The 12,225-nt window shown below is 43.5% G+C and overlaps 2 protein-coding genes across 2 annotated transcripts in view; both read left to right on the top strand.

Annotated features, from left to right (window-relative positions):
• Nucleotides 1–681: 681 nt before the first annotated feature.
• Nucleotides 682–6,021, top strand: LOC140538459 (ciliary microtubule inner protein 6-like). Its single transcript, XM_072661006.1, has 5 exons — nucleotides 682–754; nucleotides 1,569–1,791; nucleotides 1,901–2,054; nucleotides 2,609–2,715; nucleotides 5,854–6,021. Exons 1-5 carry the CDS (start codon nucleotides 696–698, stop codon nucleotides 6,019–6,021), a joined length of 711 nt encoding a protein of 236 aa, XP_072517107.1. The 5' UTR covers nucleotides 682–695.
• Nucleotides 6,022–8,576: 2,555 nt separating this feature from the next.
• The window catches only part of sptbn1 (spectrin, beta, non-erythrocytic 1), an 89,250-nt gene continuing 85,601 nt past the window's right edge, over nucleotides 8,577–12,225 (top strand). The window contains exon 1 of the mRNA XM_072660402.1: nucleotides 8,577–8,670. The gene's annotated coding sequence lies outside the window, so the exon portion shown is untranslated. The remainder of the gene's footprint in view (nucleotides 8,671–12,225) is intronic.

The following is a 12,225-nucleotide window of genomic DNA, read 5'->3' as shown; positions in this document are numbered from 1 at the left end:
AGGAGAATTTGTATAGAGATACACTTTCTGCTCAGATTCAGTCAAATTCTGCAAAAGTGATCGGATGGCTATTCACAGATGGATAATGACCCATCGATCCGTGGCTCACTGATGCTGATAAAAGTTAATGCTGCTTTTGCGGCATCCATCCCTTGAAAGGTCAGAGATGGTTTGGTGGCTCAAGGTTGGGCCTTCACAATGTTAGGCAGGTGGTTTTAATGTTATGGGGGATCATTTTCTGCGGACGTCATCTTCAGGTTGTAGTAATGCGGTGCGCTAATTCTCTGATGGCTCGGCTACAGTAGATCATGTTGCACCGAGTAGACCTATTAGCTTGTCTGCTATGGCTAGCTTAAATCCTTTCGTCATAAATCACACACAAATTCACTTTCTCACTTTCCTCAGGAAGGTTTACGTTTGATCACGGGTCATTCTTTTCGCAGCACATTACCCCTGGCCTGTCCAGGGTCAGATTACAGCTAGTCCTGGCTGCCTGGCAACCTCCAAACAATGGAACTTTCTACAGAATAAAAACAGAGCCGATACCTGGCTTGCTTGTATCCATACGGGATATTTTCTATGTGTTTTGGGTCTCAAGTGCGTTTTGTTCTGTCAGCCGTCGACAGAATCTGTGATTTGGGCCTGTCAACATGTCAACATCTGTCTAAGAACATTAGAGAACAGATTTCAGGAGAATGTATCAGCGTGCCGAGATCTGTCTGCCTCGAAAGAAGAGAGTACCGGACTCCTTTCGGTACGTAGGACCAACTCTACTGGAACACATTTATTCTCTGTGGAGATGCACATTACTGCTCAGCTAGCTGAGCACAACTTTCAGAGGAGCATGGAACTTCTCACCTAGACCAACACAACATCTAAACTTTGGATGTTTGGTCACCAATGTCTGGTGTTATCTTATGTTTTGTCAAATCTTGTGAAACCATATGTATTTCCATTGATGTTTAGATGATTTTAATGACATTTATGACATTTACTCATCTGCTTACTCAGTACAGCGGAGTGGAACTTCTCACATAGGCTACAGCACAGCTAGTTAGCCCTACAACTTCTCAACTTTGGACGGTTGGTCACCAAAGTCTGGTTTTCGTGTTCGTGTTTCGTATTTTGCAAAGATAACATAAATTAGGCTAAGTATAATAATGACTGTTCATGTTAACTCCCTACAGCACCATCAATTCAGCACCATGTATGTATTTTAATTCATTTTGAGGTGTTTATGGTATAAATTAGCTCATCTTCTGCTTACTCTGTATCGTTTTTTAGTTTAAAGCAATGTGAGAAGTAATCATGTATATCTTTCTGGGTCAAATATGACCTGGTTAATGCACGAGTGTGGAAATGGCAAGTGTATTGTGAGCCAGAAACATCCCTGTTTACAGTAGGTGTATGCCATTTTGGATGGAGCTCTTAGTCACACTAGTTTAGACTGCACTCCTTAGCCTCGTAGCATGAAACTAAACTGAGCAGTCTACAGTTGGAGTCCTGTTGAAAATGAAGCAGTTCACACAGAGGTCCTCCCATCTCTCATCTGCTTTCTTGTCACGCAGTTCAAACACCTACCGGCTCTTTGATGAAACTGTCCCGGATCGACTTAATCCAGACGAAGTCTACAAGAACCACAGATATGCTTCCAGAGATGCAGAAGAAGCAGAGCTGCTGAAGACTCACAACGTTCCCCAGCCTGCCAATGTCAAGTTCATCAGAACCAATGTGAGGTTCCTCAACCAGCCTGTCGCTCTTATGGAGACGGAGAGCGCGGTAGCTGAACAGGTGACTGTGCAGGTTGCTCTGGATTGCAATTTGTCAAACCTTTTTAAAAAAGCCTTACGTTGAGGGTGATGTGTTTGCTTTTGTCTTCTTTCTTTATGATTCCTATTAGTTTAACTGGTGGTCAAATACCGTGGACAAAGATGTGGCTAGAAAGCCAGTGTACAGTAAAGACAGCACTCAGAGAAGAGACTACCAAGCCATGCCGTACACTCCAGGGACCAGGGTTAAAGAGGAGAAGAGCAGGCCTCTAGCAACAGGAATCAGTAAGATTAATAAATGCATTATTAGAGATAAGTATCATATCGTCGCTGTCCTGCAAGAACATTGTATCTCCATTTTTTTCACATTTTTACATCGCGGCATTCAATTTTAAGATGAATGGTACAATGTTTTTTTCCAGAATTTGCTGGTATTTAATTGAATCCTTGTGTTGTTTACTTTACCAGTGAAATGTCCCCTGTGCCACTGGTGCAACACAAACCCAAAGCATGATGATCCATCCTATGCTTTACAGAATTGAGACAGAGTTGTATATAGTGGTCTATTACTTTTGATACCTTGTGTAAACATCCCATGTGTGAACTTCTGGACAAATGGTCAGACATGACCTAATTGAACCTAATTTAATGTGGTAATATGATTTTGACCTAATTAAATATGAGAAGTGATGAAAACGTAATATGGACACTATTGAGTTAAGGACTTAGTATGTCTGAATTCAGTTTTTTGCTTGTATGAATGCAGTGATTTGCAACATGGCTCAGCCAATCTGTATATTTTAACCAGCAATCTGAGATGGGCCCTTCACTCTTTGCAGTTCCGACACTGAGCCCCCTTGGCCAGCCCAAAGAACTAGTGGAGCGCATGTCCTTCATTCATCAGTTTGATTCCAGAAGACTACAGGACCAGCCATACCAGGGAAAAGTAAGATTATTTGTATGACTACTTAGGAACAGGACCCATATTCCATGTCCTGACTCAGGACAAAATGAGCAAATGCTTCTAGCATACCTTTACTAGAGCTTTACTAGAGCTTTACTTGAAAAATAAGAACGTTTGGACCATGCCATCAGCATATGATCATTTTGGAGGAGGCTGTAAAAGAAGGGGGAGAGCTCAGAGGACTTTGGTCTGGAGTTCAGGTGGCCTCTACTTTGTACTAGAAGGCCAAACCCCCTTATGATAAGGAGCTAAAACTTTGTCATGGACATGGAATTTGACATGACATTTGACTTTGAGGAGAAGGGACTAGGCATGTTCCAACTCCTCTATATGTGTGTAATGCCAATACTTACTTCATCACCTGCGGAAGCCCTGCTGCTTTTAACAAGGCTTGCAGGAAAATACAACCATGTTGGACACTGTGCTGGAAGGCTGTTTCGCTCTGTGTGGTCAGTTAATTCCAGCTCCTTTGTTATTACTGAAAACACACTACTTCCAGCTATTCACGGACCACACTTGCTTGCCCACCTTTGCCAATGTCATCAGGAGCTGGTTGTTAATGGGTCTTTGGACCCAGTTCAAAAAAGGACCAACTATTCCTCTCAACTGGCTGTATATAAAACCACTTTACACTGCGTTACTTCATTCCACATTATTTGACATAATTTGCGGTGGTCTATTTCTATTGAATTCAGGTAAGTTAAGATGTTGCCATTGTCCCATTGGGTGTAAGGCTCTATAATACCACTGCCTATGGAATGAGATGCTCTGCAGTAGACGCAAAGGAAAAGGTCCCAATGCCAAACGCCAAAATGCCAAACTAGAGAGGTATACAGGCCACCAGCATTCTTTTTTTTTTTTTTTGGCATTGTGACTTTGAAGTGGGTTGGAATGATCCAAAGCTAATCATCTGACACCAGTGCCTGACCTCAGTAATGGCAATACTAATATGGCTGGCAGATGCATTCTTATCTATAGAGTCCAATAATGTATCTATTTATTCTAGATATTTTGAGTTATGTGAGTGCTTAAATGATTTAGTAAAAGATTCACATTGGTGGAAATCTTTGGTAGAAACAGCAGTGAAACAGTGAAACCAGGTAGGGTTCACTATTGTTATGAAACTTCACCAACTTCATTCGACAAAGCCTTCTGGTTTGTATGGGGTATTTTGCTAAGGTTACCAGTCTAATGGTGTCAGTTCAGTGCAGAGCAATGATAGCTTGCATGTAGCAAAATCTGTATTTCAAAAGTAACGTTCAATATGGTGTCTGTCTTACGGCTGAAGTCTTGCCTTTTGACAAAATGGGCAAATAAGCTTGCTGGTTACGCAGCGTGCAGGGGAGCCAGGGCCTGGAATGACTGGAAAAAAATGCCCGGGGGCATTGCAAAGATATTTTACAGCAGGTCAGCCCTGCCCATTCATGTTGAGTGTTTCAACTCGGACTGCTATATAAATGAGGCGAGCAATCAGAACAGTGCACACCTTGCCTCCTATCCCCAGTCTCACCACATTTACATTTGCATTTACGGCATTTAGCAGACGCTCTTATCCAGAGCGACTTACAAAAGTGCTTTGCTATTTACCCAAGAAAAACCTCAGCTAGTTTGAATAGACTAAAATTCAAAGATACTCTAAGCTTAGACTCTACTAAACACAAGTCAATAAGGTGACCACTCTGCTATTCGCCAAAGTACTCTCTGAAGATGAGGGTCTTCAGTCTGCGTTTAAAGACAGCGAGTGACTCTGCCGTTCGGACACCCAGGGGAAGCTCGTTCCACCACTTTGGTGCAGGACAGAAAAAAGCCTGGACGCTCGTCTTCCGTGGATTTTGAGGGATGGTGGGTCGAGCCAAGCCGTACTTGAAGCTGGAAGGGCTCTTGGTGCAGATCGGTTTTTGATCATTGCCATTAAGTACGGAGGGGCTGCTCCTTTCTTGGCTTTGTAGGCCAGCGTCAGGGTTTTGAATCTGATGTGGGCAGCAGCTACAGGAAGCCAGTGAAGAGAACGCAGCAGTGGAGAGACATGGCTGAATTTAGGGACATTGAAGACGACCCGTGCCGCTGTGTTCTGGATCAGTTGCAGGGGCCTGATGATGTGCAGAGGGAGACCAGCCAGAATAGAGTTGCAGAAGTCTTGAAGTGACGAGAGACTGAACGAGCACCTGGGCGACTCTCTAGAGAGGAAGGGTCGAATTAATCTCTGGGGAACTCAGGTTATTAAGTCAGCAGAGCATGGGCGACTTTGCACTATGAACTATGCTCCTCAGCACTCAACCCTTGACCCCGCTGTGTAACCTGACGGGGTTTGACACTTGGTGGCTGCTGAATTGCTGAGGTTCCTAAACTCTTTCGCTTTTCAATGAAACCACTCACAGTTGGTGGAATATCTACTAACTGACTTGGCTCCTAATACGTACAGAACCACGCTGGAATTAAGTGAGCACCACCTAATTGTGTGTAAAGGCAGACTGCATGGCTAGGGGCTTGATTTTATACATCATGTGGAATGAAACACCTGAATTCAACGATTAATAGGCATGTCCCAATACTTTTGTCCATATAGTGTTTGCTTTGTGAGTCTTAAAGAGGGAAACAGTTTGGAAAACAGTCATGAAAAATGAATTATGACTGTTTCTGGTACATAAACCAAGACAAAGGTCAAACGTGGACCTGAGGACCTTAAAATGAAGGAGATGGGCTCTTTAAATCGCCCTAGGCCAAAAGCCATAAAGCAACAGCGTGTGTGTGTGTGTGTGTTATGGATTCAATCAGTGAGTCAGTTTATCATGACGCACAAACACACACAAATCTTCCTTGTAATATCTTGACAGTTTAGAGCAAACTTGATCCCGAATGCCTCTCTTGGCAGTTGGTGACCAGTGAGATGAACACCCTCTGAACACACACCACAGCTGCATCCAAACCCCCCCTCCCCGAATACACACCCCTTTTGTGCTGTACTGCCCCGGTCTGCTTTAAATCTGGTTTATGTTTGCGCCCCCCACCCCTCATCCCCTCATCCCCTCTCTCTTTCACTCACTCGCTCGCTCACTCTCTCTCTCTCACTGTCTTTCGTTCTCACTGCACCACTCTCCACCTCTCTTTCTCTTTCTCCAGCGTCACGGAGCATTTGTCTGGAGCGAGAGAGGGAGCAAGGGGGCCCGGCACATTCCAGAGCACGGAGGGGCTGATCTCTTCCCAGCATGCTCCTCTCTCTCTCCCTCTCTCCCCCCCTCAACAGATGTGTGTGTCCACAGGGGCCCTCTCCGCCCGTCCAGGCCCTGACGCCAGGGGCTCGCACTGACTGACTGAGAAAAACTGAGAGGGTAAAAGGGGGTTACTGCTCTCTCAGGTGGGACTCAGCAGAGATCAAAAGCGCAACATGTGGACGATGAGGAGAGCGGTCAGTCTTTGGGCCACGCCCAGCGAGAGTGTGGGTTTCACTTTGGGTTTGGCTATCGCTCACTGATTTCATTGCCCTACAGCCAGCGATAATGATTTATCTGGGCCCAGTTTCCCAAAAGCGTCTTAGTGTGAACATCTCTACTTAGCGGGGAGAGAGAGTGTCCAGTGTGATGCTCACTTGACCATTTGTACTAAGATGCTAGCCCTGGTCAGTGAGTGTGAGTGTGAACACATTTTATAACAATACTAATAAAAGCAGTACAGTAAAAATACTGTTTACTGTATTGTATGTATACAGGTTTGACCAGCCATAACATTAAAACCACCTGCTTATTATTGTGTAGGTCCCCCTTGTGCCACCAAAACAGCTCTGACCTGTCAAGGCATGGACTTGCACCAAGACCAGACCCTTAAAGTCCTGTAATCACATCAGTGAGCATTGGATACCCATGGCCCTGTCGCCGGTTCACCGATTGTCCTTCCTTGGAGCACTTTTGGTAGATACTGACCCCTGCATACCACTGACCACTGCAGTGCTGATGTTTTGCAGATGTTTTGACCCAGTTGTCTAGCTATCCCAATTTGACCTGTGTCACAGTGTTTCAGATTGTTATGCTTGGCCATTTTTCCTGCTTTTAACACCTTCATCACCTTTAAGAACTGACTGTTTACTTGCGGCCTAATATGTAGATTCCAACCCTTGACAGGTGCCTTTATAACCAGATAATAAATGTTATTCACTTCAACTGTCAGTGGTTTTAATGTTATGGCTAGTCTCAGATTAGGTAATTACTGATCATTAGACCATGTTATAGGTAATGATTAAACAAATAGCACATCATAGCAATGTTAGAAGGACCTACTCTTAATGGAGATCAATAGTAATCCTATGAATTCAGAAGTTAAATGGTACATTTTTGCTATTGTTTACATTTAGATTGTCTGACACGCTTATATAACTGGTTGTCTTGGTTCACCCAGTCAGACGACCACTGCTGCTCCATATGTTAAAGCAGCGCTTCATGAAATATGAATGCATTATGGATTTGAGGTGCATGAACAAGCAGCAGGCTGATCAGCTGATGGAGGACAATTTGGAGCTTTAAAAGCTTAATGAAGGGACCAGGAGAGCTCATCCACACTGGCAGCATTTTCAGAACTGCAACAACCACAACATCAACAATGATAATAATATGAAACCATGTTATTATTATTATTATTATTATTGCTGACATTTCCTTGCAAATTCCACAAATTTCTATTGTATTGGGTGTAGACTATGTCGTCACTGCCCAATGATAAACATGTATCCCCAAACTGTTGACTTTATAGGCGAAGGCAAACATGTTACAACTTAATAAGTAAAAACGCACTCATACAGTGTGTACTAACAAGAAGTGATGAAGCATTGCTATGCCAACACAAATCATTGCAGTGTTCCTGCCCATTGCATCATTATCATTATCTGCCAATTTTTGCTCATTTTTTTTTACAGCGGTGAGTAGCCCTGAGAATACCTATACCAATACTAAAAGTTGAGTATTCACAACTTTGATACTTTCATACTTCACTTTTCAACTTTGATACTTTCATCCACTTTCATCCATACCATACATATTCAAAAACTAGTTAGTATTATTAATAATTAGTTTGTAATTGGGATGCACCCAGTATCATTATATATATATATATATATATATATATATATATATATATATATATATATATATATATATATATAGAGAGAGAGAGAGAGAGAGAGAGAGAGATATTGTGCATTACAATTACAACTACACAATTATTAGTAAAAATAACTATTTAAAAATAATACTAAAAAAATTTATATATATATATATATATAGAGAGAGAGAGAGAGAGAGATAATGTGCATTACAATTACAACTACACAATTATTAGTTAAAGTAACTATTTAAAAATAAATAATAATAATAATAATAATAATAAAATAATATATATATATATATATATAGAGAGAGAGAGAGAGAGAGAGCATCAGTCGATATCATCCTGCATCCTCCATTAGTAGTGTGAGTGCAGGTTGTACTGAAAAGCCTATAATGCTCTATTCCCTCAAAAAGAATAAGCTGAATGTGGTGGACCGGTCCTCCTGTGTTTTTAACCCGAACTGGACCAGCGTGTCCAGCTTCGGAGCTGCCTAGCCCCGCCCCTTCCCGCTCAGTGCAGCAGTGGCGCTGCTGAGAGGCGTTGTTATTTTTATTCCCACGCGTTTTCCAACAAGCCCCACCCACCCTACGCCCCGATTGGTCAACAGTTCACAAGCACAAGCCGTGAGCGTGAACAGCTGGCCAATCGTCGGGCAGGAGGCGCGATAAGCCCAGCCAATCACAGCACGGCAGGGCGAGCGCTGTCGGAATACGGGTGGGTAAAAAAAAACCCATAACGTTGCTTGGGGAGAGAGAGGCAAGCAGTGCGGATTCCGCTGCTCCGGCCAGCCTTCTCGTCTGCTCCCAGTAAACGCGGTGAAGTTCATTGCTTATTCTTCGATAGGTAAGTGCCTAAATGCGTTGTGTGTGTACGTGGACGCATGGTTTGGAGCGAGTGGTGGGGAGGAAAAGGCGTATTTCTGCGGTGGAGGAGCTGGGAGATAACTGGCTAGTTTGCGTCAATGGGATCAATCGGAGTCGATACAGTGATTGCGTGTAAGTGAACCTGTGTAAAGGATAACTAACTGCTTGTTAATCGCGCATTAATCGCAGTCGTGTGCTGATGGTTATAATGGCTGGGCTTGTGGATGTGAGGCTGGGCTTTTTCTGTGGTTCTGTATTGTGGCCTGATGGCTGTGCAGTAACGGTACAGTAGAATGGATGCAAACAGGCGTGGTCGGATCCTGGTGCTGCTGGAGCCTTAGTTGTTATTGAGAGGACGCACCATACGTTTGGCTAGCGTGTTTATCATTGGCTGCTGGGTTTATTTATTAATTTATTTACTTATATTCGTATTATTTTGCTGTTTTAGTCGAATAGACCTATTTGGTATCATTGATTTATTTATAAAACCAGTGCCACTTTTTAGCTGACCTTTTAGGAGGCACAGCAGGCCCTCTCCAGGCGCATCTCTAGGACTTCAGGACTTGTGCTGTGCCTCTTCATTAATGTCCTGCATTTGAAATGACCAGTTCACATCAAAGGCGAGCCCACCTTCACCCCATTCCCACTTAGTTAGTTCACAGACTGCTGCCACACAAGTGCACTTCACACCTCCCAGCAGCGCCAAATGGCCTTAGCCCGTACCTGTGAATGTTAAAAGCAGTCGTTTTTTGTGTATTTTATTTTACCCCCCTCTCAGTTTTCACCACAGGAGATATTTTTTCCGCCTTCAAACACACACTCTCTGCACCACCAGAGCCTCATTTCGTAGCTTCTAGCAGTTTGGCCGGCGTGTGTGTCTTTTACACACACACTAACCACGTTAACTAACTGGGAACACGGGGTCGGCGACGTCACGCCTCCACGCTCAGGCCTCCTCAGTCCTGCCAGGGATGGGGAGTTCGGTTCGGTTCTCGCGAACCGATTCTTTTGAACCGAAAAATGACTCATCTACTTTTTAAAAACAAATTTCTATACTTAAAACATTTTATACGTTTTATTAATTGTTATTAATTTAATAATTCATAATACGTGTATTAATATTTAATAATACTTTTATTAATAATTAATTAAACAGGTGTTTTTTGTCCAGTTTTTCTGTCAGGTTCTGTTTTTATGATTGATATATGTGCCACAAATGACCTTGTTGAAATGTTCATATCGGCTATTCTGCATTGCGCCTCAGGCCAGGCTGAAATGCTCCTCAGAAGAGGCCAAACTGACGTAGCCTGAATCAGCAGATTTATGTAAATGCATTGTTTATGTGTTTTTGTCGTGACATCACACAATTTTAATTATATTTTTCTTATGTACAAGACCCCTTACACTATATTAGCCCACCTCCTGTAATACAAGTAACCTTGGAAGTCGCTCTGGATAAATGCATTACATGTAAATGTTAACACAGTAGTGTTATGAATTTGAATGATTCTTTGATTTGCAAGTCTGGACGAGTCGAGTTATTCTTATTAACCCAGCATTCAGTGACTTTAAATTCAGCAAGAGAGTCTGATATCCTGGTGCCCGCAACCTGTGCGCTCTAAAAAAGTCGGACAAACACATAAACACGTAACAGAACCATGAAGACAGCTGAAAGACACAATCGATTCAACAGAATGATTCATTCATGAGTCAGACATTGCTGCTAAGCAGTCGGCTTAGTCTTCATAAGGGATAATGTCACCAGAGTGCATCATATGACCTATGTTTTGGGGCGGTGGTTTATTTAATTTGTTAATGGGGGGGGGGGGGGGGGTTTGGAGGTGCTAAGGAAGATATCAAACCTGTGGATCACTGAAGTGTAGTAGGAGGAGGTCCAGATGGCTGCTTCCAACCACAGTGCTACCCCGGACACCCTGTAGAGTTAGAGTTTACTTCACACGTCTCAGGATCATACATCTCCTAGATATCTTGTTGGTGACCAATTGAGGAACCGAGAGGGATCAAGATCAGGGAGGTGTTGTAAAGTGTAGGGTGAGGAGTCTGATGTTGATGATCTACAGCAAGTAGGCCTTTTATCACTTATCCTCACTCCCCGAGGATTTGCCTCCTAATGTTCACCTCCTACATGTTTTCCGACTTCAAAGAGCTGTAGATCATGATTCTGGTCAGCGTCCCAAGAAAATCCCATCAAACAGCTCCTGGACCCCGTCCATGGAATCATATTGTTTTTTTCCCTCTGAGAACTCCAGCTGTAATAGACTTTTGTCTGTTCGCTCTGCTTGTTTTCCAGCTTACGGATGTGTGTGGCGGAGCGTGCTTTAGACTAACAAGCTTTTTCTGCATTTAAGTTATTAGCTAAATTAAACTTTTGCCTCGTTTTCTGTTTATAGCCTTGCATCAGAGTAACGAGAGCCAACCAGGCCTAAAAGTACCAGCTTTTGTTCTGGTTTTGCTCCGATTTCACGCTTTTATTGCGATGCTTTGGTGCAGGCGTGGCTTTTTCCCGCTTTAGCACTTAAGTGTGCTTTCCAATTGGAAATGCATGTTTTGCTTCATAGATCAGTTCCTGGGCCGACCTAATCAGTCCTTACAGACGAGCCGTCTCCTTGTCTCCAAGGGCGGAGTCACCTTGTAATGGAGAAAGGCTGCAACTACAGTGTACATGTGTGTGTGTGTCTGTGTGTTTGTGTACATTCACATCTCCAGGGTCTGGAGGAGCATGGCGGGCTCATGTGTGTTCATGGCAAAGTGCGTATCTGGGGACTGCGATATCTGTGTGTTTATTAGGCTTCCATGCAGCACCTTTAAAGGAGAAGTCCACCAAGGACTATTTTTCCTCACAACACGCTGCATGTACCCTTCCACCATTAATGGATAGGGGATAGGTAGGGTAGGCAGGCAGTTACTATACACTGGTTGTGATTGCTTATCTATTTCCGACGAATGTAACGAATCGTCCGCAGTTCTAGATACGGCCTATAATATTGCCTTTAATGTGTTACTGTGATATCACTGTAAAGCTGCTACCTGGTGGCCGTGTCCCGGTCAGAACGTTACCACACTGTGTGGTGTTGCCTTTCTAAGAACCCTGCAGTCTTATCCTATTATTACTGGCTACCTGTTGGATAGGGCACAACTTAATTAGTTTCACAGCTCAGACATTGCGAATAGTGGAACAGGTGGCGGGGAGGGGCTGTAGGGGGTTGGGGAATGTTTATTATCGGAGATGGGCTGGCGGTTAAGAAGAAATAGGAGGGGAGTTTTCAAGGACCAGCTGTCATAAGAGGGCAGTGACAGGTGAGGGCCACATGGACCCCATGGGTGGCTCCCAGGGTGACAAGAAAATAGGGAGGGGCACTTTTAAGGCATTTGCGTGAGCCTTCCACTACCAAGCCAAGCAAGGCAAACCTCTCGGGCACTTTTTCGCCGTGTTTTCCCAGCTGCCTCTCTTGGGATTGCCTGGAATTTTGACCCTTTATTTTTGGGTTCAGAGTCTGAGAATCTTACAACACTC

This window comes from Salminus brasiliensis, chromosome 17 (genome assembly GCF_030463535.1).
Source record: "Salminus brasiliensis chromosome 17, fSalBra1.hap2, whole genome shotgun sequence".
NCBI classification, from domain to species: Eukaryota; Metazoa; Chordata; class Actinopteri; order Characiformes; family Bryconidae; genus Salminus; species Salminus brasiliensis.
The sequence above is the reverse complement of the archived record's forward strand: the minus strand, read 5'-3'. Positions and strand labels throughout refer to the sequence as shown.

What these genes read in the sequence shown, in the direction of transcription:
- LOC140538459 (XM_072661006.1), top strand. Translation starts at nt 696, where the DNA reads ATGTATCAGCGTGCCGAGATCTGTCTGCCTCGAAAGAAGAGAGTACCG. An exon ending in AGAGTACCGGACTCCTTTCG is followed by an intron (nt 755 to 1,568) that starts GTACGTAGGACC and finishes CTTGTCACGCAG; the next exon opens with TTCAAACACCTACCGGCTCT. An exon ending in ACCAGCCATACCAGGGAAAA is followed by an intron (nt 2,716 to 5,853) that starts GTAAGATTATTT and finishes CTCTTTCTCCAG; the next exon opens with CGTCACGGAGCATTTGTCTG.